Here is a 26,675-nt window from a genome sequence, read left to right on the forward strand (position 1 = left end):
AAGAGAAACCAAAGCAAAAATGAACAGCAAAATAAACAGTCAACAAAACTAAAAGACAGCCTCCAGAATGGAGAAGATATTGGCAAATGACCTATCAGATAAAGGGCTAGTATCCAAGATCTATAAAGAACGTAGTAAATTCAACAGCAAAGAAACAAACAATCCAATCATGAAATGGGCGAAAGACATGAACAGAATTTTCACAGAGGAAGACATAGACACGGCCAACAAGCACATGAGGAAATGCTCCGAATCAGGGGCCATCAGGGAAAAAGAAACAACAACCACAATGAGATACCACCTCACACCAGTAAGAATGGGGAAAATTAACAAGGCAGGAAACAACAAATGTTGGAGAGGATGTGGAGAAAAGGGAACCCTCTTACACTGTTGGTGGGAATGTGAACTGGTGCAGCCACTCTGGAGAACTGTGTGAAGATTCCTCTAAGACTTAAAAATAGATCTACCCTATGACCCAGCAGTTGCACTGCTGGGGATTTACCCAAAGATCCAGATGCAGTGAAACGCCGGGACACCTGTACCCCAATGTTTATAGCAGCAATGTATAGTAGCCAAACTGTGGAAAGAGCCTTGGTGTCCTTCGAAAGATGAAAGGATAAAGAAGATGTGGTCTATGTATACGATGGAATATTACTTAGCCACTAGAAACGACAAATACCTACCATTTACTTCGACATGGATGGAACTGCAGGGTATTATGCTGAGTGAAGTAAGTCAATCGGAGAAGGACAAACATTATATGGTCTTATTCATTTGGGGAATATAGAAATTGCATCCCCAAATGGTTAAGAGGAAACCTTGTATATATACAAAAATAAAATTAAATACAAGGAAAGTCTAGAATGTAAGTGTAAAAATGGAAATTAAAAGTCAAAATAAAAAGGATATTATCGGAGATCCCTGGGTGGCGCAGTGGTTTAGCGCCTGCCTTTGGCCCAGGGCGTGATCCTGGAGACCTGGGATCGAATCCCACGTTGGGCTCCCAGTGCATGGAGCCTGCTTCTCCCTCTGCCTATGTCTCTGCCTCTCTCTCTCTCTCTCTCTCTTTTCTCTCTCTCTCTGTGACTATCATGAATAAATTGTAAAAAAAGATATTATCACCCAGTTGAACAGAACTGAGCAATATACCATATCCTATGTCTTTTTGTTAGAGAAATATATCCCAAAGGAAAAACAAGCAGGACTTACATGTATATAGAAATAAAATTAAGTACGGTGAAAGAATAGAATGTAACTCTGAAGGTGAAAGTTAACGAAGACTTGCAAAAAGTGGTCACTTTTCTATTTGTAGAAATGCTGCAATTCTTTCCTTAGATGTCTGGTTGATTTCACAGGTGTTCAGAATGATTTGAAAGCTCTCTGGCTGAATTTCTGGGATCAGACAAAACTATGTTCTCCTCTTGCTCTGCCATCTCTGACTCAAGTGGCTTACATTTTCTTCCTGCATTTTCTAGTTATAAAATATGTCATTCATACAAAAATATATGTCTGACTTCATGAAGAATAAAATGAGCAATTTCACTACTCAGATTTTTAAAAAAGTCTTTCCGATGTCTCTGAAGCTCCCACCTGGCTTCCTTTCTGCTTATTTGCTGAGTATTTAAGTTTTGCTCTGATCCGCCAAAACTTTTCTGTCATTTAACTTTGTTTCTCTGCATTGTTTGGCATCCTTCACTTTCCTAAGAATGTACTAGCCAAGGTATTAGATTTTTGTTTAAAACAGTCTCATAGGCCATCATCATACATTCTCTCTGCTGATTTCCTTTCTTCTAAAGCTCTGCCTCTTCCTTCTTCCTCTGCATTCAAACTTTATAAATATTTTTCTTTCCTGTTTCTCTTTCTGTTTTGAATGATCTCCTTTGATGTTTTTTGTCTGTATTTTCTTTCCTTCTTTTAGACTGGGGTAAGTGGGTACCAAAATGTATTTTTGTGTCTTTATAAAACATTAATAGATGAGGATGCTTTTCTTCCTCACCGTGGATTACTAGCCTCTACTACCTAATAATAGATTAATTTTTATATTCACATACTGAAAATAGATATTAATAATAACTTACAAGAACTCTTAATATAGTTACCCTGTTAACCCTTCAACTGCCATATGTGTCATAAAAATCTTTTCCATATTTTTTTACTTAGCAATGTAATTTAGTTGGTATTCTCTCAAACAATGAGAGATTGGAACAAATGAGATATCATAAGTATAGATTTGTTTATGTGATAGAACATATTATCTATTTAAATAAGTATTAAATATTTCTTCTTAAAGGACCTGACTTACTCATTCTATACCTTCTGCAGGCTTAAGAACCACTTAATAAACATGTTAAGAAGGATGTTAAGTAAATATGAAAATGGAGAGCTTCCTTTCTATGGAGATTTAAAAACCAGTCAAACGGAAATGGAAATTCAGATTAATATGCTAAGACAGAAGGTAATTTTTAATTAGATTTGGGACTCTAAAATCATTGGGAAATAAATCCCTCTGTGCTTTGAGCAGTAAAATACAGATTTTCCTATTAATCTTACATACTTGATATATATTTTTGGTAATAACTTTATTGAGATATAATGAACATAAGATGCATATTCAAAGACTACCACAATCCATTTTAGAACATTTTGTCACCGTAAAAATAAACCCTATGCCCTTTAACTGGCACCTCATGCTAGTTTCCCCCTCCCTATTCTTCTTAGCCATCGGTAGTCACCGTTCTAGTCTCTGTCTCTATCGATTTGCTGCTGATTTTGGACAGGTCATCTCAATGGAATCACCAAATATTTGATCCTTTGTGACTGCCTTCTTTGGTTTAACATGGTTTTAGATTTATTTTGTGCCATGTGTCAGAACTTTATTATTTTTTTATTTCTGAATACTCTCCCACCATATGGACAGCCCACGTTTTATTTATGTATTTATCATTTGGTGGACGTTTGAGCTGTTACACTTTTTGGCTGTTGTTAATAATGCTGTTGTGAATACGCATGTACAAGCTTTTGCGTGAACATTTCACTTCTCTTGGGTATATACTTATAAATGGAATTGTTAGTTCATATGTTAAAGGACCTTTAACATTTTTGGTTTAAACCTTTTGAGGAACTGCCAGACTATTTTCCAAACTGGCTGCATCATTTTACATTTATGTCACCAGTGTTTGAGGATTCTCATTTTCCCTGATTCTTGTCAATGTTTGTCATTATCTGTTGTTTTTGTTATAGCTATCCTATTAGGTGTAAAATGACACGTTGTAGGGGTATTTTCATTTGTTTCAAATTTTTATTTGAATTCTCGTTAGTTGACATATCATGTAATCTTGGTGTCAGGAGTAGAATTTAGTGATTCCTCACTTAAATACCCAGTGCTCATCAGTACAAGTGCCTTCCTTAATACCCATCACTCATCTAGCCCCCCCTGCCCACCTCGACAGCAACACTTAGTTTATTCTCTATGGTTGAGAGTCTCTTATGGTTTGCCTCTCTTTCTCTCCTTTTTTTCCACCTTCCCCTATGTTCATCTGTTGTTGGCTTTTTTTTTTTTTCTTAATTCCACATAGGAGTGAAATCATATGGTATTTGTCTTTCTCTGACTTATTTCACTTAGCATAATACACTTGTTGAGTTCCATCTGTCTTGTGGTTTTAATTTGCATATTTCTTAGAACTAGTGATGTTGAGCATCTCACTTTATATGTGGTCATTATTCATTTCTATATCTTGCTTAAAGAACTAATCATTTATTTTGCCCATTTTTATATTGGACTGTCTTTTCATTATTGTAAGAGTTCTATCTATATCCTAACTACAGACCCCTTATCAGGGATATGATTTTCAAATATTTTATTCATCACCTTGCCTTTTCACTTTTGCTTGATGGTTACATTTGAAGCATAGAAGCTTTAATTTTTTAGATTTTGATGAAATCCTTAATCTGTTTCTGTCTTTTGATGCCATATTTAAGAAACTGTTGCCAAATGCAATCACGAACATACACACCTGTTTTTTCTATGAGTTTTATAATTTTAGCTCTTAATATTTCATGTTAAGTTTGTACATATGTTGTGAGGTAGAGGTCTAATTTTATTACTTTGTGTGTGGATATCCATTTGTCTCAGTACCATTTGTTAAAAAGACTATTCTTATTCCATTTTAGTGTCTCGACACCCTTGTTGAAAATCAATCCACCATAATTTGAGAGTTTATTTTTAGATTCTCAATTCTAATACATTGACCTATATGTCTATCCTTAGGCCACTACCAAATCAAATTTTATGAGAATTCTTTCCTAGTCCTCTTGCAAATTACCACTCATTTATATTACAATTATGTAATAAGTCAATGTAGTAGAACCTAACTTTACTCCTGTAGAGACTTATACTTTTTGAAGGAGCCTTTTGCCAGCTTATGTATTGCTGACTACCTGACACAATGAGAAGCCAGGCTCAAAAAGATAGAGTCCCGTTTCTCTTCTCCAGTAATACCTGTAGTTTCTCACTCAGTGCCTCCCGCATCCATTTCCATCGTCTTGGTTGTAGGATCCACTGTCTACTATGTACTTCGTTGTGTTTTATTAACTTGTTATAATGCATAGACTCACCCATAGATTTCACCATCTAGGATATAAAGGATTAACTCTGGGTTATCAGCCTTCCTGTTTGGAAGTCTTGCTAATCCATCATCTTAAAGTTCACAATTAGATACTCTTTTGACCTGGTTCTTGTGCATACAAGACTGGCGCCGATCCCGTTCTTGGCACAGATCCTACATTCTTGGAAAACAGAGTTGCCTGTATCCATCTTCTTTTACTGAAATAGAAAGATATGCATAGCTGTACTTTGATAGGTCAATACGTAATTAATAGAATAAACATTTCATTACATTATGTCAAGAATACACCTGTAAAATATCTTGTTGCATTTAATTGAATTATCAGGGAAGCCCGGGTCCTCAGTGGTTTAGCACTGCCTTCAGCCCAGGGCGTGATCCTGGAGACCCAGGATTGAGTCCACGTCAGGCTCCTTTCATGGAGTCTACTTCTCTCGCTGCCTGTGTCTCTGTCTCTGTCTCTCTGTGTGTGTCTCTCATGAATAAATAAATAAAATATTTTTAAAAACAATCAAATTATCAGAGACAAATAGTAGGCGAGCAATTTGAATCACAAAAAAATTTCAAAGTGAACCTATATGATATGGAGAAGCATTCTAGTACGATATAAAGATGAGATAGTCTTACTACCTCCCCTGAAAAATAAGCTTGCAGTAAGATAAAGGAGAAATTATATTTAATTTAAGTGTGCCAAAGGACAATACATTTGTTTCGCTAATGAAAAGATTAGAAATTATTCCATAACGTTCTCCTTATGTCATCACTGATGAAGGGAGAATGAAGATTATTGATTTAAAAGCACTCAATGCTGCCTTTCTTTTAGAATTGCAGTTACTTGAATTCAGATAAAAGGTTCCGTTTTGCTTATTAAACTTTTACTAGTTGTTCAGCTGTTATACTTCAAATCACATGTCTCTCTGCTTGCCAGTCGTTTTTCTCCCCTAACATGAGGGGAAATTTAAAAGAGGAGTTCTTGTCTAGTTTTAATAATTTGTAATTGAAGGGATTCTTTAGAAAAAATGTCTTAGAGAAAGGAAGATGGTGGCAGGGTAGGAGGAGCCTAGACTCACCTCATCCCACTAATACAACTAGATACCTATCAACTCATCCTACATACCCCAGAAATCTACCTGAATACTGACAGAACAAAGGTCACAACTAAAGAGAGAGAAGAGGCCACTTTAAAGAAAGTCGGAAGTACAGAGATATAGTTTAGAAGAGAAAGAGATCCTATCTGCAGCAGATGGGAGGGAGTAGTGGTCCCAGCGAAGGGCAGGAGAGAACACCTGGGAATGCACGTAGCCACTGGCTTGGAAAAGGAGAGTGGCTGAATTTCCTGAGTTCTTGCAACTATGGAGGGCTTAAAGCCTGGAATTTTAAAGGTTATTGGGCTTGGCTATGGTAGAATGTGTAGGGCACTATACTTGGAGAGAGGCACACAGAACGGAAGCAGCTGGCTGGTGCCATTTCCCTCCCCTGGCCCTGAGCACAAACACAGAGCCACCTGTGGGAATCAGTGCCACTCTGACACCAGCTGCCTAACTTGCTTACACCAGCCACCACCCGTTTGCACTCCAGGGGAACTGCCCTTTTGAATCATGCTTGCCTCAGTTCCAGCACAGCAAGCCCTTCCCCCAGAAGACCAGTACAAACCCCTGCGGACACCATGTGTCCCGACCAGAGTTTTGCAGGGTCTCAGTTCCAGTGGACTGTGACAGGTCTCATTTCGCAAGCTAGTTCAAACCTGCTAGATTCAGGCCAAGTACCAAACACTGCCCACAGCAGATACTGAGAGCCTATCTCTCAGATGACTGGCCTGAGGGATAGAGGAGCCAGAACCCAGTAGCAGAGTGCATGCCGCACACCCTGGAGACCCTCCCTCAAGCACCAGGCCCTGGGCACTATGGGACCATTTTCAGTGGTCCATTACTTTCAGGAACAAGTGACATAACTGGCTTTTCTAACCCAGAGAAACTGTCAGAGACCTAGACAAAATGAGAAGACAGAGGAATTTATCTCAAATGAAAGAACAGGATAATGCCACAGGGCCAGAGATCTAAGTGAGAGAGAGAGAAATAACGTGCCTGATGGAGGATTTAAAGCAGTGACCATAAGGATGTTCAGTGGACTTGAGTAAAGAATGGAAGACATCAGTGAGACCCTTACAACAGAGATAGAAGAGTTTAAAAAGAATCTGAGATGAAGAGTGCAATAAATGAAATTAGAATACAGATCTGGAATATTCTCTAGACTAGATCATACATTAGGCCACAAAACAGGCCTTAGGAAGTACAAAAAGATTGAAGTCCTACCATGCACCTTTCCTGACCACAATACTATGAAACTAGAAGTGGACTACAAAAAACCGTCTGAAAAGACCACAAATACATGGAGGTGAAATAACATCGTACTATCAATGTGTGGGCCAACCGGGAAATAAATGAAGAAATTTCAAAAGACATGGAAACAAATGAAAATGAAAACACAATTGTCCAAAACCTTTTTTTAATGTTTTTTTTAATATTTATTTATTCATTTATGATAGACAGAGAGAGAGAGAGAGAGAGAGGCAGAGGAGGAGGGAGAAGCAGGCTCCATGCCGGGAGCCCGATGCGGGACTCGATCCTGGGTCTCCAGGATCGCGCCCTGGGCCAAAGGCAGGCACCAAACCGCTGCACCACCCAGGGATCCCCCCAAAACCTTTCAGATGCAGCCAAACTGATTCTAAGAGGGAAGTATATATAGCAATACAGGCCTACCTCAAGAAGCAAAAAAAAAAAAAAAATCTCAAACTAACCTTACACCTAAAGAAGCTAGAAAAAGAACAACAAATGAAACCTAAAGCCAGTAGAAGGAAGGAGATAATAAAAATTAGAGGAAAAATGGGGGTCCTGGGTGGCTGAGTTGGTTAACTGACCAACTCTTTGATTTTGGCTAAGGTCACGTTCTCAGGGTCCTGGGATTGAAGCCTGCTTCAGCCTCCAACCTCAGTCTACTGGTGGATTCTCTCTCTCCCTTTTCCCTTGCCCCTCCCCCCCGCCCCAATAAATAAATCTTTAAAAAAACATTAGAGTGGAAATAAATGATATAGAAACTAAACACAAATAAAAATAGAACAGATCAACAGTAGCTGGTTCTTTGAAAAATTTAATAAAATTGATAAGGCTCTAGCCATAGTTCTCAAAAAGAAAAGGGAAAGGACCCAGATAAAATCACACATGACAGAGGAGAATAACCAACACTGCAGAAATCCAAAAAATTATAAGAGAATATTATGAAAAATATATGTCAGCAAATTGGACAACCTAGAATAAATGGATAAGTTCTGAGAAACATATAAATTGCCAAAACTGAAGCAGGAAGAAAGTAGAACAGAATGCTAACCAGCCAAGAAATTGAATCACTCATCCAAAAACTTGGAACAAACACAAGTCCAGGACCAGATGGCTTCAGAGTCCAATTCTACCAAGCATTTAAAGAAAGAGTTAGTATGCGTTCTTCTCAAACCGTCCCATAAAACAGAAGAGGAAGGAAAACTTCCAAATTCATTTGATGAGGCCAGCATTACCCTGACACCAAGACCAGATAAAGACAACACAAAGAGAATTACAGGCCAATTTTCTAGTGCAAAAATCCTTAACAAAATAGTAGCAAACTGAATCTAACAATACATTAAGAAAATCACCGCCATGATCAAATGGGATTTATTCCTGGGTTACACGGGTGATTCAGTATCTGCAAATCAATCAGTGTGATGCACCATATTAATAAAAGAAAGAAGAATCGTCATCATTTCCATAGATGTAGGAAAAGTGTTTGATGAAGTACAATATCCATGCATGATAAAAACCCTCCACAAAGTAGGTTTAAGAGGGAACATACCTCAACATAAAAAGGGAATATATGAAAAAATGCACAGATAATGTCCTCCTAAATGGGGAAAAACCAAGAGAAAAAGTTCATGTCTGGTGTTGTTGATGCTGGCTGTTGCCTAGATTTATAGTTAGGGCAGGCAGCCAAAATGCTTACACTGGCACACCTGGACTCTCTTTGTGGCCTGAGCCTCCTCACAAGAGGAGGGGCTAAATTCCGAGTAAGCAGGCTGAGATACAGAACAGGGCAGAAGCTGTGTTGCCTTTCGTAGCCTAGCCTTGGAATACACACAACATCACATTGACCATATTCTGTTCGTTAGTAGCAAGTCACTAAGGTTAGCCCACGGTCTTTTTGTTTTGTTTAGTTTTAATGGAATACTGGAACACCTATGAACACATGAAGAACGCAATTTTTAGTGTAATTTACCCACTGGCCACAGTGTTCTATATTCCTTTCACATGAAAAATGCACTCACCTCCTCCCAGTACCTCCGACAAATCTCAGTTATCATGGCATCGGGTTCAGGATGGAGTCCAAGATCTTGCCATCTTAATCAGGTGCAGCGGGGATAAGGTGCCAGGGTTATGTTGTCTAAATTTTAGTCCCTGGAGTGCAGGTTCTCTCAATAGGAATGAAGACTTAAGAATTAAAGAGAACAGTTCTCTACTATTGAAAACACAACATTCTGGTTACTTGCTAAAGACTCTTCCATTCAGAAAGAAGATGGAAGTCACACTAGACCATAGCAGGTTTGAAATGCAGCCTGATGCATGCTGTCCATTTTTCAGTCAGACTTAGTCTGAAACCATGGAAATTTTTCTCCATGGCTCTTTGCTGTCTATCCTCTCTGAGCTCTTGGTTCTGTCCAATGACCTGTGTTTGCAGTTGTGTTTTCAGCCTGCTGCCTCCCTGTGGGGACTTCTAAGACCCAAAGGCCTATTTTCAGTCCGTGCTATCTAGGTCTCTTTTAGTCCAAGCTCGCAAACAGTGGTTTTGATGCTATAATTTTCTTAACTTCTTGAGTTTTTCTGTGAGAATCAATGGGTTGATTTTATGTCAGTAGAAAAGCCAGTCTCCCGGATCTTTTTGAGATAAACTTTTCAACTGGGCTCTCCTGTGAAGCTCATACTCTTAAGATCCTTAAAGAAATTTGAGGCATACCTGAAATCCTTCTGAGGTCTTAACAAAAGGTTTTATAATCTTGGCTTCATCCATAGGCCATGTTTTCCTGGATTTGCTCTTGACCCAGGATGCATTTCTTTATTTTAGCATTATTTGACATTTCAGCATATGGAAAGGCTATAAATGTGGACAAAATATTTGCACCCAGTTTGTCTGGGTCTTTCATACTGCATAGACCTTGTTTAGTTTATCTTTTGTGTCCCGTTTTACGTTCAAGTGGTTTGTGGCGCAAGTTCCTTTTCCTCTAGTGTCATTTTCTTCACTTGCCTGGAACCTTTACTGTCAGCCTCTTCAAGGGCCATCAGGTTTCCATTAACAGTCTGTTGGAAGCCCTTTTGGTTTTCATTCTTACTCTTCCCTACATCCTTTCAGTTTCTACCTACCTCTCGGTTCAAAGGAGGTTCAGGTTTAAATATTTTAATGTCAGCACCCCATGTTTAATATCAGTTTCTGTGCCAGTTATTTATTGTGGCATCATAAACCACCTGAAAACCTAGTTGCTCAAAACAGCATTTATTTGGTTCACAAGTGTTTAGTTTAGGCAAAGCCGAGTAAGGCCAACTCATTTCTTCTTCATTTGGTGTCAGCTGAGATGACTGGAAGCTGGGGACTAGAATCATCTAAAATCACATTCATGCAAATGTTTAGCTGTTGAGGCTGGCTTTTGGCAAGGACGTTAGCTGGGTCAGTCTCAGCTGAAATGTCTACATGAAGACACACCAGGTGGCCTGGGCTTCCCACAGCAGTAGATTCTAAGGGTTAGTTTCCCTAGAAGAAGAATGTCAATGGAAGCTATATCACATTTTTTAACCTAGCCTTAAAAAAATCACACAGCAGTTCTGCCGAATTCTATTCACTGGAAACCAATTACTAAGGTCAGCACATTTTAAGGGGTGGGATTATCATGGGAGAAGTGTCAAAAAATTTATAAAACCACCACATCCACTTACCCCTTCTTATCAATCATATCCAGAAGAAAGAAGTTCTTCCCAACTCAGAATCACTGAAACCCTGTCAGGTTTTTCAGTGGTGGTTTTTGGTGCTTAGTATGTTCCCTTGTTTTGTGGGAGTAACAGAGGATTATAAGAGAATACTATTCAATTAGGTGTTTTGTTTTTTTTTTTTGTCCGAAAGTATATGTTTCATCTCCCTAAATTTTTATACTGAGAGGTGTGGTTTCTTAATCCTGAGAATCATTTCTCCTGGGAATGCAATTCAAATTAATGTAAATCATTTGTAATTCAGAAAAAGGCTTGTGGCTTAGAATCAGTATTTATAGATTCAATAATTAGAGTCTTATTTTCAAAGTCTTCTCTTAGGAAGCATTTATTGGTTCACACCTACATAAGTCAATATGATATTACTAAAACTTTTAAAAAATTAATGGGAGTATTCATTGGGGCACTCGAGTGGCTCAGTGGTTTGTGTATCTGTCTTTGGTTCAGGGCATGATCCTAGGGCCTTGGGATCAAGTCCTTCATCGGGCTCCCTGTGGAGCTTGTCCCTCTGCCTATATCTCTGTCTCTCTCTATGTGTCTCATGAATAAATAATTTTTAAAAATTATGGTGTGTTAGGATGGGGGAAGGGGCCAGAGACTTTCTTTTCTTTTTTAAAATTTTATTTGAATTCAATTTGCCTATATAAGAGACTTTATACTAAGAGGTGACTTACAGTTATTTTATGGAGGAAAGATCTGAAGCAGTCATAGAAAAATAAAAGCATAAAATGAAGTACAAATGTTGTGTGGCAAAGACAATGATAGCAGAGATCTTTTTTAGTAACTCCTAGTGGTTTTAACTTTGTTCTTAATTTTCTAAGTGCTTCAGGGTTCCACATTCTAAGACTCTACTACAATATAGATTATATTTTATTGCAAATGAATTTATTTTAAAATGGGAGCACCTGGCTGACTCAGTCAGTAGAGCATATGACTCTTGATCTTGACATTATGAATTCGAGCCTACGGTTCAGTACAGAGACTTAAACATAAAATGTTTTTTAAAATGTTGGTTATAGTTTTGAGTTAAGCTAATTTCATTCCATTTCCAAACTGTATTGTTCTATTCATGGAGATTGGTGATCTTAGAGCAATATTTGAAACTGCATCTTCAAAATGTATAGACCTGGATGCAAAAAATCAAGTTCTTCTACAGGAGTTATTATCTACGAAAGCAACAGAGAGGGAATGTGAAAAACTAAAACAGATTAAAAAGAACTTGGAAGAAAAAGTAGTAAACCTCAGAAGTCACGCAGAAGTCAATGTGGTACAAGGCATTCAAGTAGAAAAGTATTATACATGGGAGATTGACCAGAGAGCAAGATTGATTGTAGAAGAAAGATGAAAAGAAGTCAGTCTATTTTTACAGATTAGTTTATTGATCTGTGATATGCTTTCATTTATTTCATTACAAATTACACTTTGGTTATATGCATTGTGTAGGTTTCCTCTGCTTCCTTTACAGCAATCTGTTTGGTATATTTCTGGAGGCATTCGTTCCTCCCTGTAAAGATTTCAGTTTTCATCATTATTCTCACTAAATTGATCTTTCAGAATGATTCTCAGGAGAGAATCATTTTATTTTTATGACCAGTATGTATGAAACAAGACTATTTTTTTTGAGATTTTATTTATGTGTTCAGGAGATACATAGAGAGAGGAAGAGAGAAGCAGAGACACAGGCAGAGGGAGAAGCAGGCTCCATGCCAGGATCACACCCTGGGCCGCAGGCAGGTGGTAAACTGCTGAGCCACCCAGGGATCCCCTGAAACAAGACGATTAAGAGGAAAAGAAAAAATTGTGATTTAAAACTTTTACCATGGGGAAAAAATAAAATAAAATAAAACTTTTACCATGGGGATTCCTGGGTGGCCCAGTGGTTTTAGCACCTGCAGTTGACCCAGGGCGTGATCCTGGAGTCCCGGAACCGAGTCCCACATCGGGCTCCCAGCGTGGAGCCTCCTTCTTCTCTGCCCGTGTCTCTGCCTCTCTCTCTCTCTCTCTCTCTCTCTCTTTCTCTCTCTCTCTCTCTCTCTCTCTCTGGCTCTCATGAATAAATAAAATAAAATCTTTAAAATTAAATAAATTTAAAAAAATAAAACTTTTACCATGGAGTATCTGGGTGGCTCAGTTGGTTAAGCAGCAGACTCTTGATCTCAGCTCAGGTCTTGGTCTCAGGTTTGTGAAATCAAGACCTGCATTGGGCTCCATGTTCCATTCCTAGGTTATTCTTCCTTTTTGAAGATTTCATTTATTTATTTATTTCCTTATTTATTTATTGAACATGAGCAGGGGGATTGGCAGAGGGGGAGAGACAGAGAGACAGAATGAATCCTGGGTAGACTCCATACTGGGTGCGACACAGGGCTTGGCCTCAGGACCTCTGACTGAGAACATGCTCTGAGCAGAAATCAAGAAACAGGTTATTCTCAAGTTGTATTATGCACTTTTTAAAATTTTTAATTGATTCTCTTGTTCTTTGAAGTATCAGATTGCATGAGTACTAATATAAGAATGATTAAACTTTATTTTTATCATTCAGATTCAATTCAGGTGACATTGGTGATAAATATTTTACACTTCAGCTTTTTTTTACACATTTAAAATTGCTCTCTGAATCATTGAGTCCCAACTGAAGGAAAGAAATATACTATAATTACTCAAGTTTTAGCTGTTTTAAAACTGTGCTTTTAATTTGCTTTAGAGACAAGCAGCATCTCAAGAAAACTTAGAGCAGTTAAGAGCAAGTCATGATGCTTCAATAAGAAGTCAAGTGGCACTCAGAATTAAAGAGCTGGAATCTGAACTTCAATCCCAAATAAGAAATTCTCAGGAACTTAAAATAGAATTGGAAAAGTACAGGCAACTCTACCTAGAAGAATCAGAAATGCGAATGTCATTGACAAAAAAACTGAGCAAGTAAGTTAAAACAGAATCAATGAAAATAGATTTAGCTTATTGATTTGCCTCTAAAGCATAATTTTTATGGAGATGGGTTCATGAGATTAGTAGGAAGTGAAAGCCAACTGGATAGTATAATTTTGGAAAATAACGTTTGTAAATAAACTTACCATTTTATGTTCATCCAGGATAGTTTGCCTCTCTCCTCTTTTTGTGTGTGTGTGTGGGGGGGGTATATGATTTTACTTTTTCCCGTTAATATTTTCAGTTACTCTATCTTGTTGTCTTTACAAACTAATTGTTTAAAACTTTATAATTTAGACAGCATATTATTTTTTTAAAGTTGATATATTTTATTTAACACAATACGTCAAAAAATATCCTTTCAACTTGTGATCAATATAAAATTATTACTGAGATATTTCATATTTTTTTCATTCGAAGTCTTAAAAATCCAGCATGTATTTTACAATTATGGTATATTTCAATTAGAACACTAAATTTTCATTGGGAATACGTGTCTATATTTAAACTTCATAAAATTTATAGTGGAAAGAGCAGATTCACATACCTGCATCTTTACAACCCTACTTAAAAGGTTTTTTGTTTTGTTTTGTTTTGTTTTTTTTGGAGTTCAATTTGCCAACATGTTGCATAACAATTTGCCAACATATTACATAACAACCAGTGCTCATCCCGCCCAAGTGTCCCCCTCAGTACCCATCACCCAGTCACCCCAACCCCCTGCTCACCTCCCTTTCCACCATCCCTTGTTTGTTTCCCAGAGTTAGGTGTGTCCCGTGTTTTGTCACCGTCACTGATATTTTCACTCATTTTCTCTCCTTTCCCTTTATTCCCTTTCACTAATTTTTATATTCCCTAAATGAATGAGACCATATAATATTTGTCCTTTTCCGATTGATTTATTTCACTCAGCATAATACCCTCCCCTCCAGTTCCATCCACGTCGAAGCAAATAGTGGGTATTTAGACAGCATATTACTATAAAATTTTTTGTCAGAATTACCCTAAATAGAAATATTAATGAGTTCATTTTTGGAAGATTACACCTTTAACCCAAAAGATCAAGTGCCAATAGTATACAGGTTGGTAAATTAACTTTCTTGATTGTGTCTTTGGTATTATTACTAGAGAGCCTGAGGGTGGGGGAAACCTTTGTATGTTTTCTACTTTATATAAAAGTATACATGTGAAACAGAGAAAGATTCACACTGGGGTGAAAGGCAGTATAAATCCCAACGTGGCTAAAAATAGCATCATGGTGGGCATGAGGGGGTGTGTGGAAGACAAAAAGGGCAGATTCTACTTCCAGGGCCTTGGTAAGTGTGTTATCAGCTAATTGCCTCTGGAGCTGTTTCGGTCCTTCTGATCACTGCTCTGCCATCTACCTGGCCCCTAGAGGTTGTTGGTCTGAGGTATTCCTCGGTGCGAAACCCTCAATTTCTCTGAGGCAATGAGTAAAATGTACAAGAGTGGTGAAAGCACATCCTTGAAAATGTCTTTGAGGGATGGTTTATTTTTATGTTCTGAGCTGCTTTACTAAATACAAATATGTGTAACGGCATTCTCCAGAATCTTGTAATTACAGCCATTCCAGAAGGTAGCAAGTATTACCTGTCAATCCATGTGCATCACTGTCAGCCATTTCTTTCCCTCCCCTAATTTGAATTTCTTGTTAGTTAGTTATCCCTGGAATCATATATACTCCTTTGGAATAATTTTAAACCTATAAATATATGTAGTAGCTCTGCTCTGTCACATTTTCAGTGTTAAAACACTGTTTACTGGCACATTCTGTTTGCTATTATGGAAACTTAAAAAAATGCAGGTCATGCAGGAATGATTTGGGTAGAAATAAAATACTAAGCACTTGTGTTGTGTAATCTTCACAGGACTAATGAGAGGCTGGCAGATATCACTACCAAATATCTGGTGGAGAGACAGCAGAACAGACCTTTCCACAGCACTCTTACTATGGGACCAGTCTTGGAAGGGCCTTATGTTGGAAATTGGACTAGTAGTTTACTGCTGGATAGAAATGTTACTCCAAGAGAAAATGTAATGATTCCTACCTCAAGGCCGCAGACTTCAGTTAGCAGCATTGAAACTCACTTGTTCAAGGTTAGTTATATTATCTTTCTTTTCTTGAGTTTCAGATTTCCAATAAAATTTTTGTTTTTAATTTGGTGAAATTCTGAGTTAACTGAATAATACTCATTAAGTAAAAGTTATACTGGTTTGTGCTAATAAGGAAATGGGACAGAAATTTTATGGTATTTTTTAAAGCTCCTGGAGCTCTTATTGTCAAGAGATACCTATTATTAACTTTATTCAATAAATACCACTAAACTGACACATTTTATCTTCTTATTTTTTAAAGATTTTATGTATCTGAGAGAGAAGAGAGTGTGCCCATGAGTGGGGAGAGAGTTAGAGGGAGGGGGAGAATCTCAAGCAGGCTCCCCACTGAGTGTGGAGCCTGACTCAGGGCTTGATCCCATGACTCCGAGATGATGATCTGAGCTGGAATCAAGAGTTGGATGCTTAACCAACTGAGTTCCCAAGGCACCCCCAAACAGACCCATTTCCTTGAAAAGCTATGTTAAATTGGATTTTGGAAAGTAAATATTATTACCTACTAACCCAAAGTACACTTAGATGCTTTGACTTATTCTCTGATTAGCAATAGTTTATACTATGTTTAAAGTTTGCTGTAACTCAATTTTCCACCCCTATGCATAAGTGAATGATTAGAATCCAAACGCTTAACCATGTAGGGATATTTATGATTTTAACGATTCCACGGTAAGTCCTTTTTATGAATTAAATAAACTTGTAACACTAAATTGATAGTTCTATGTTTTGGGGGCACCCGTATGACTGAGTGGTTTAGCATGTATCTGCCTTTGGCTCAGGTCATGATCCAGAGGTCCTGGGATTGAGTCACGCAACAGGATCCCCATAGGGAGCCTGCTTCTCCCTCTGCCTATGTCTGTGCTTCTCTCTCTGTACTTTTTATGAATAAATAAATAAAACAGTTTAAAAAATGTTGTAAGTTTTGGCATTTTCTTACATGAGAGCACATCCCTAATTGCTTTCTTATAACACCTTTTTTTTAACTTATATTACTTCTATTTCAATTTTTATAAAATGGCTTGCTGAGCAACTGTAGAGATTTTCTAAATAAGTAAGTCAAAGAAATATTTGATTCTTTCTTTTCTTTTTTTTTTTTTTTGAGAGAGAGAGAGAGAGAAAAAATGAAGGAAAGCAAGCAGGTGGTAAAGGGCAATGGGAAAGAGAGAAGAGAGACTCTTAGGCAGGCTCCATGCTCAGAGTGGAGCCGGATCTCATGACCCTAAGATCATGACCTGGGCCAAAATCAAGATTCTGACACTTAACTGACTGAGCCACCCAGGCACCCCACAAATAATTGGATATTTCAAATGAAATTCACATATATTTACCTTGATGCCATCACTTGAATGATTGATGACTAAGATGGCAGTGATAGGGAGCCTTTAATAACAACCCATTTCCATTGTGTATCATTGTTGTTAAAATACCCATTTCAATCAATGCACATAGGCTTATGATTTTGATAGTATATTCATGGTTTTATTAATGTAGAAAAATGTAGCATAGACTCATGTTAAATGAAGCCTTAGTCTTGTTCTTTCATTCGACTTCCTTGTTTTCTTGCTCTAGTCTCTTCTGATTCGATGACTTTTAGTATTATGTTTGGATGCTTTTCTTCCATTTGTGTATCCGTTATAAATATTTGGTTTGTGATTACTATGAAGTTCATATATAACATCCTGTGTATGTATAGCAATCTCTTTTAAGTTGATGGTTACTTCAGTTCAAACAGATTTTAAAAACACTGCATTTTTACACCCTGCCTTGTTTTATAAATTTGATGTCATAGTTTACACCTTTGTATTTTGTGTATCCCTTAACTAGTTACTGTAGATATAATTGATATTATTCCTTTTGTCTTGTAACCCTCATACTGGCTTTATAAAAATGATTGGTCTATTACCTTTACTGTATGTTTGTTTTTATGATAAAACTGTCTCGGGGATCCCTGGGTGGCGCAGCGGTTTGGCGCCTGCCTTTGGCCCAGGGCGCGATCCTGGAGACCCGGGATCAAATCCCACATAGGGCTCCCGGTGCATGGAGCCTGCTTCTCCCTCTGCCTGTGTCTCTGCCTCTCTCTCTCTCTGTGACTATCATAAATAAATAAAAATTAAAACAAAAACTGTCTCATTTTCTTATTTCTAGTTATGGTCTTTCTTTCTTTCTTTCTTTGAGAGCAAAGTGAGTGAGAACACAAGTGAAGGGGAGGGAGGGGCAGAGGGAGAGGGAGAAGCAGGCTCCTCTCTGAGCAGGGAACAGGGAGTCCCTTACAGAGCTTGATCCCAGGGTCCTGGGAGACTCTTCACTGACAGCCGTCCAGGTACCCTGGCCTTTTCTGATTAAAGAAGTCCTTTTAACATCTCTTATAAGACCTATTTAGTGGTGATGAACTTCTTTAAGTTTTGTGTGGGAAACTCTTTATCTTTCTTTCAGTTCTGAATTATAAACCTGCCAAAAATATCCTAGGTTTTTTCCTCTTAGCACTTGGAAAATATCATGCGACAATTTCTTTTCTTTTTTTTTAACTTTCTTTTTATATGATAAATTTATCTTTTATTGGTGTTCAATTTACCAACATACAGAATAACACCCAGTGCTCATCCCGTCAAGTGCCCCCCTCAGTGCCCATCACCCATTCACCCCCATCCCCTGCCCTCCTCCCCTTCCACCACCCCTAGTTCATTTCCCAGAGTTAGGAGTCTTCACGTTCTGTCTCCCTTTCTGATATTTCCTACCCATTTCTTCTCCCTTCCCTTCCATTCCCTTTCACTATTATTTATATTCCCCAAATGAATGAGACCATATAATGTTTGTCCTTCTCCGATTTTTATTGGAGTTCGATTTGCCAACATTTAGCATAACACCCAGTGTTCATCCCAAGTGCCCCGCTCAGTGCCTATCACCCAGTCACCCCAACCCCCCGCCCACCTCCCCTTACACTACACCTTGTTCATTTGCCAGAGTTAGGTGTCTCTCATGTTTTGTCACCCTCAGCGATATTTTCACTCATTTTCTCTCCCTTTATTCCCTTTCACTAAATTTTATATTCCCCAAATGAATGAGACCATTTTAATGTCTGTATTCTCCGATGGACTTATTTCACTCAGCACAATACCCTTGAGGTCCCTCCAGGTTGAAGTAAACGGTGGGTATTTGTCGTTTCTAATGGCTGAGTAATATTCCATTGTATACGTAGACCACATCTTCTTTATCCATTCATCTTTCGATGGGCACCGAGGCTCCTTCCACAGTTTGGCTATTGGGGACATTGCCGCTAGAAACATCGGGGTGCAGGTGTCCTGCCGTTTCACTGCATCTGTATCTTTGAGGTAAATCCCCAGCAGTGCAATTGCTGGGTCGTAGGGCAGGTCTATTTTTAACTCTTTGAGGAACCTCCACACAGTTTTCCAGAGTGCATGCCACAGTTTTGGCTGAAAAATCCACTGATATCCCTGTAGTGGTTCGCTTTGATATAACTAATTGCTTTTCCTTTTCTTTTCTTTTCTTTTCTTTTCTTTTTTTTCTGCTTTTAAGATTCTCCTTTTCTCTTTCATTTTTGACTTGTTATTATGTGTCTTGGTGTGAAACTCTTTGGGTTCCTTTTATTTGGGACTGGCAATGCTTCCTGGGCCTGGAGGCCTGTTTTCTTCCCCAGGTTAGGGAAGTTTTTAGGTATTCTTTCTTCAAATAAGTTCTTCACCCTTTTCTCTCTTCTTTTTCTGGGACCTCTCTAATGTGAGTTTTATTATACTTGATGCTATTCCAGAGGTCCCTGTATCTTAATTTTTCAAATTATTTCTTCTTTTTGCTTTTCAGCTTGGATGATTTTTACTACCCTTTCTTGCAGATTGCTGATCTGTTCTTCACATCTTTTAATCTGCTGTCGATTGTGTCTGGTGTATTTTTCATTTCAGTTATTGTATTCTTCAGCCCTAATTGGTTCTTTTGTATATTTTTTCTTTGTTGAAGTTCTCACTGAATCCGTCCATTCTTCCAAGTTTGCTGAGCATCTCTGTGACCATTACTTTGAACTCTTTATCAGGCTGACTCCTTATCTCTGTTTCATTTCGTTGTTTTTCTGAGGTTCTATCTCGTGGCCTTGTTCTTTCATTTAGAACATACTCCTCTGTCTCCTCGTTTTGTCTGACTTTCTCTGCTTGTTTCTAAAATTGTTCTTTCCAACTTTTCCCTCTTCAAAATATGTTGCTTTGAACAATGAATGTTAGTTATAAAGTCAAGCAAGAAGGAACATTTTTCAAAGTATTGTCTGGTCATTTCTCTCATTGGAGCTGTGGTGGGGTAGGTGGCAGAGGACAGTGCTCTTCTTTTTCTGAGTTCAGAGCACAGGAGTCAGGCAGATGGAGTTAAACTTAGTAGCCTTTGTTACTAATACATGCTAACAGATTGGAGGATGTGGTTTGGGTGGGTATGTAGCCACAGTGGGCTTCCCAATTCTTTATCCCAAATTAGGCACTTCCCCACACAGTTGTAAATGGAGGAAACAAATGTTTGATGCCCATCCCACGAAGATGAGAGCAGACCTGAATTCATGTTACCATGGGTGAGCACATCTTTTCAAAAAAGAGATTTGGAATCTCCTAAGCACTGCCTAGTGCCTTCTCCCCAATTCACTCATTAGGCAAATCTCCCTTCCTGCTGTGAGGGAGGTAGAGATAAATCCACTTGTGGGTAATGATGGTTTACCTCTAATTTCTGACTGGATTTAAATTAAAGTTAGTCCTGTCTTTTGTACATACCAACTCTCATAATGATGAGAGGTTGGACAGAGCATACTAGGTGGTAAAGAGAAGTCTGTTTTGTGTTTAATAATCCACAACATAGATAACTCATTTGTTGATTGATTTTGGTAAACCAAGTTTTATCTGGAGGAAAAGAATAATTCTTTCCAGGAAGAGTTTCCTCCATTTCAGCCTCTTTGGTTCAACTAAAGATTTTCTCCTTCAAGTTCCGTGTCTTGTGGTTTAAAAAATTTGTGCTTATAAATGCAGTCTATTAACTGTTCCCAATAGGAGTAAAGATCATTTCCATTGCTGTATTTTTATTCATAAAACATTAAAATTTATAATTTAAATTACACTTTAGACTTTAAAATTTATAATTTAATTAGAAAGCTGTTTTGTGCCTCATGCCTAGTCGTTATTGAGCCACATGACAAACCTTTATGTGTTCATTTACAGTCAGTTATAGTTAAAAATGTAGGTATTTTTCCTGAAGATGATGAAGTAACTGGCATAAAAACTCTCAGCTCAGGAGGGCCTAAAGCACATTCCTGGCCTGCAACTCTTTGGTCTTTTGACCTGAGGCAAACTTCAATCTTTCTGAGGCCTTCTTGTCTCTTATGTAAAATTAGGGACTTTGGGATCCCTGGGTGGCGCAGTGGTATGGCGTCTGCCTTTGGCCCATGGCGTGATCCTGGAGACCCGGGATCGAATCCCACATCAGGCTCCCAGTGCATGGAGCCTGCTTCTCCCTCTGCCTGTGTCTCTGCCTCTCTCTCTCTGTGACTATCATAAATAAATAAAAATTAAAATAAAAAAATTAGGGACTTTGACTAAATTAGTGACTACCTTTTGGAAAACAATATTTTTTTCAAAGAATGGAACTTAATTTGTTTTTGTTTTGTTTTGCTTTTTTGTTTGTTTCTGTTTTTGCATTAAACTGTATTATACAAAACCGAGACCAGTGGAGCTGTGTAGCTAAAAGAGAGATGAGACTACAGCTGTAGACTTTTGTCCCTCAATCCTACAGTATCCCCAATGGAACCTTAGATTTCTATGATTGGTAGTTTGGAAACAAACTGTTATGAGAAAATCCTACTAATTAATGAGTCTTCGAATTAAAATTTGCTGATACGTTGTTTTTATGTGTATAATTTTCTTACCCTCTTATGTTTTTGATAAATGGAAAAGTATAAATAAAATTGCAAATATGTTCTCTTTATTAATGGATTGCAAGCTATTTCTACCATCTAACTCAATTCTCACCTGGAAATAAACCAGGGTCACAGAAGCAAGTATTTAGGAAAAGACTTTTGGCGAAAAGATCATTATATTACTTTGATCGTTCCTTAAGGAAATGAAGGCAGGCACTTAAGTGACTGGGCCACCTAGGCACCACTTAGTACCGTATTTAGACCCTATTTTGGGAATTCAATGAGAGGATGCCTTTTATAAGAAATAAGAGCATTCTAGATGGGAATATTTGTAATGCACATTTGATCCTTGACCAACATGGAATTGTAGCTGCAGGTCTAGTTAGCCTACACATGGACTTTCTTGGCTGTTGTGTTGTACTGTATTTTCTCTTATGTTTTTCTCAATAACCTTTTTTTCTCTAGCTTACTTTATTTTAAGAATATATTATATAACACATGTAATGTACAAACCATGTGTTAATGGACTGTGTTATTGGTAAGGCTTCCCATCACCAGTAGGCTATTAGTAATTAAATTTGGGGAGAATCAGAAATTATACAGAGTTTTGACTGCACGGGGGTAAGTGCACCTAACCACTGTGTTGCTCAAAGGTCAACTGTAGTCTGAAATATTCCTAAATATTTCATAATTAAGTAGATAATGATAACTATAGTAAGTCAGGTGCTTCAAAAATTGGTCCTAATTCATAGAAAGGAAACAAAGTTACAGTTAAAATTTCTTTTCCTTGTTTCTAATTCTAGAAACTTATCAATGCGAAACTAAGTTGGAAAACTGGTGCTAGCTTATATTTTTTCCTTTCCTGAAGCAGATTTTCTGAAATCTCTGTGTTCACATGAAAAGAAGTACATCAGTCATCATATAGATAACAAAATAGTTTTACTCAATATTACCAGGAGAAATTCCACATGACTTTATGTAGTCCCACTTCCATTGTTTTATGTATTTAAGAGTCTGTGCTGAAAAATAGAGCATACAACATACCTCAAGATTTTGTTGAGTGCAAAATCAAAAGTGCAAAAGTGGAAAGTTCATTCGGAGGAATAATTTATTAAACAAATGATTAATCTCTCATAAAGGGCACTTTTTCTGAAAATCACAAACTATTAAAGTGTAAAATGACTCTTGTTTACAATTTTGTAACAGAAGTTACAAAGATCCTTCAGAAGTTATGTATATTCTTTTATTTCACATTCCTAGCTCCATTGGTTTCTTTACTATTTTTTATTTAAATTCAATTAACTAGCTTATAATGTTATGATATATATATCATGCTCGGAGCCAAAGCCCTACTCTCAGCCACTGAGCCACCCAAAGGTCCAAAGATTTAATTATTTATTGGCTGAGTAATATTCTGTTCTCTCCCTCCCTCTCTCTCTCTGTCTAATAAATAAATATGATACTTATTTATTTATATCTACATCACATCTTCTTTATGCATACCTCTTTCAAAGAACATCCATATCTCTCAGGTTGGCTATTGAGGATATTACTGGTATAAACATATGGGTGCAGGTGCCCCTTTGGATCCCGACCAAAGTGATCTTCGGGATTCATACCTTCTAGCGCAATTGCTGGGTTTTACATAGGTAGCTCCTTTTTCAACTCTTTGAGGAACCTCCGGTACTGATTTCCAGAGGAGCTGCACCAGGTTGTATTCTCACCAACATCATAAGAGGATCCCCCTTTCTCTGCATTCCCGCCAACATCTGTCATTTCCAGACTTGCTAATTTTGGCCATTATGAAAGGTGTGAGGGGGAAACTCACCGTGGTTTTGATTTGTATTTCTCTAGTGCCAGCTGATGTTGAGCATGTTTTCATGTGTCTGTTGGCCATATGTATGTCTTCTTTGGAGACATGTCCTTTCATTTCTTCTGCCCATTTCTTCATTGGGTTATCTTTCTTTGGGTGTTGACTTTGATCAGCTCTTTATAGACTTTGCATACCAGCCTTTTATCTGATAAGGCATTTGCAAACACCTTCTCCCATTCTGTCAGTTGTCTTTTGGTTTTGTCAACTATTTCCTTGCTGTGCAAAAGCTTTTTATCTTGATGAATTCCCAGGAGGTCAATTTGGCATCTGGTGACATGTTCTAGCAAGAAGTTGCGGCAGCCGAGGTCACAGAGGTTGCTGGCTGTGTTCTCCTCTAGGATTTTGATGGATTCCTATCTCACATTTGGGTGTTTCATCCATTTTGACTCTATTTTTGTGTATAGCATAAGAAAATGGTCCAGTTTTATTCTTCTACATGTGGTGGTCTGATTTCCCACACCATTTGTTGAAGAAACTGCTTTGTCTCCATTGGATTTTCTTTCCAGTATTGTTGAAGAGGAGTGGACCATAGAGTTGAGGGTCCACTTCTGGGTTTTCTCTTCTGGGCCATTGATCGACATGTCTGCTTTTGTGCCAGTACCATACTGTCTTGTTGATCACAGCTTTAAAATAGAGCTTGAAGTCTGGCTTGTAATGCCACCAGCTATGGCTACCTCTATCAAGATATGTTTGGCTACTCGGGGTCTTCTAAGGTTCCAAACAAATCTTACCGTTATTTACTCCAGCTGTATGAAAAGAAGTTGGTAGTATTTTGATAGAGATTGCATTGAATATGTAGATTGATGGAGCTAGCATAAACATTTTAACAATATTTAATTCTTTCAATCCATGAGCATGGAATGTATTTCCAGTTCTTTACACCTTTCTCAATTTCTTTCCAGAATGTCCTGTCATCTTCAGAGTATAGATCCTTTGTCTCTCTGGGTAGGTTTATTCCTAGGCATCTTATGGTGTTTGCTGCAATGGTCAATGGAATCGACTCCTCAGTTTCTCTTTCTTCCATCTCATTGTTAGTGTATAGAAATGCAACTGATTTCTGTGCATGGATTTCCTATCCTGCTGCTTTGCTGAATTCAGGAAAGGGTCCTAGCAATGTTGGGGTGGAGTCTTTTGGGTTTTCCACATAGGATATCATGTCCTCTGAGAAAAGTGAGAGTTTGAGTTCTTTTCTGATTCAGACGCCTTTTTATTTCTTTTTGTTGTCTAAATGCTGAGGCTATGTCGAACAACACTGGTTGTCCAGAGAGTGGACTTCCCTGTCGTGTTCCTGACCTTAGCGGCAAAGCTCTCAGTTTTTCCCCTTAAGAATGGCATCGGGTGTGGGCTTTTCGTAGATGGCTTTTACGATATTGAGATATGCTCCCCCCCCCCCGCACTGCGAAGAGTATTGATCCGGAAAGGGTGCTGCACTTTGTCAACTGCTTTTTCTGCATCTCTTGAGAGGATCCTATGGTTCTTATCCTTTCTTTTATTTCTGTAGTGTATCACATTGATTCATCTGCAGATGTCGTATCACCCTTGCAGCCCAGGCATAAAACCCACTTGGACATGGTGAATCATCCTTTAATGTACTGTTGAATCCTCCCAGCCAGTGTCTTGGTGAAAATTTTGGCATCCATGTTCATCAGGGATATTGGAGTGTAATTCTCCTTTTGGGTGGGGTCTTGCTCTGGTTTTGCGATCAGAGTAATGCTGGCCTCACAGAGAACGCTGGAAGGTTTCCCTTCCATTACTAATTTTTATAAACAGCTCCGAAGAATAGATTAATTCTTCCTGGAATGTGTGGTAGAATTCTCCTGGGAAGCCACCTGGTCCTGGACTCTTGGTTGTTGGCAGATATTTGATGACTGCTCCCATTTCCTTGCTGGTTATGGGTCTGTTCAGGTTTCCTGTGTCTTCCTGTTTCAGTTTTGGTAGGAAGGGATCCATTTCTTCCAGATTGCTTAGTTTGTTGGCATATAGTTGCTCAGAATGTGTTCTTATAGTTGTCTGTATTTCTCTGGTGCTGGTCGTGATCTGTCTTCTTTCATTCATGATCTTATTTCCCCAGATGTGGTTTTCTTTTTTAAAATTCCCCTGGCTATTCGGGGTCTTTTCTGATTCCACACAAATCTTAAAATAATTTGTTGTAGCTCTCTGAAGAAAGTCCATGGTATTTTCATAGGGATTGCATTAAACGTGTAAATTGCCCTGGGTAATATTGACATTTTCACAATGTTAATTCTGCCAATCCATGAGCACGGAACATTTTTCCATCTCTTTGTGTCTTCCTCAATTTCTTTCAGAAGTGTTCTATACTTTTTAGGGTATAGGTCCTTTACGTCTTTGGTTAGGTTTATTCCTAGGTATCTTATGCTTTTGGGTGCAATTGTAAATGGGATTGACTCCTTAATTTCTCTTTCTTCAGTCTCATTGTTAGTGTATTGAAATGCCATTGATTTCCGGGCATTGATTTTGTATCCTGCCACGCTGCCAAATTGCTGTATGAGTTCTATCAATCTTGGGGTGGAGGCTTTTAGGTTTTCTATGTAGAGTATCATGTCATCGGCAAAGAGGGAGAGTTTGACTTCTTCTTTGCCAATTTGAATGCCTTTAATGTCTTTTTGTTGTCTGATTGCTGAGGCTAGGACTTCCAGGACTATGTTGAATAGCAGTGGTGAGAGTGGACATCCCTGTCTTGTTCCTGATCTTAGGGGAAAGGCTCCCAGTGATTCCCCATTGAGAATGATATTTGCTGTGGGCTTTTCGTAGATGGCTTTTAAGATGTTGAGGAATGTTCCCTCTATCCCTACACTCTGAAGAGTTTTGATCAGGAATGGATGCTGTATTTTGTCAAATCCTTTCTCTGCATCTAAAGAGAGGATCATATGGTTCTTGGTTTTTCACTTGCTGATATGATAAATCACATTGATTGTTTTACGAGTGTTGAACCAGCCTTGTGTCCCGGGGATAAATCCTACTCGGTCATGGTGAATAATTTTCTTAATGTACTGTTGGATCCGATTGCCTAGTATATTGTTGAGAATATTTGCATCCATGTTCATCAGGGGTATTGGTCTGTAATTCTCCTTTTTGGTGGGGTCTTTGTCTGGTTTTGGAATTAAGGTGATGCTGGCCTCATAGAACAAATTTGGAAGTACTCCATCTCTTTC

The 26,675-nt window shown here is 38.2% G+C and overlaps 1 protein-coding gene across 2 annotated transcripts in view; it reads left to right on the plus strand.

Moving 5' to 3' along the window:
- Positions 1-2,305: 2,305 nt before the first annotated feature.
- The window catches only part of LOC144309641 (ankyrin repeat domain-containing protein 26-like), a 30,647-nt gene continuing 6,277 nt past the window's right edge, over positions 2,306-26,675 (plus strand). For both annotated transcript variants that reach the window (XM_077890714.1, XM_077890715.1), the window contains exons 1-3: positions 2,306-2,455; positions 13,383-13,597; positions 15,493-15,721. In XM_077890714.1, the coding sequence (XP_077746840.1) occupies positions 2,345-2,455; positions 13,383-13,597; positions 15,493-15,721 (555 nt within the window). In that variant the 5' untranslated portion in view covers positions 2,306-2,344. The remainder of the gene's footprint in view (positions 2,456-13,382; positions 13,598-15,492; positions 15,722-26,675) is intronic.

This window comes from Canis aureus, unplaced genomic scaffold (genome assembly GCF_053574225.1).
Source record: "Canis aureus isolate CA01 unplaced genomic scaffold, VMU_Caureus_v.1.0 ptg000132l_RagTag, whole genome shotgun sequence".
NCBI lineage: Eukaryota > Metazoa > Chordata > Mammalia > Carnivora > Canidae > Canis > Canis aureus.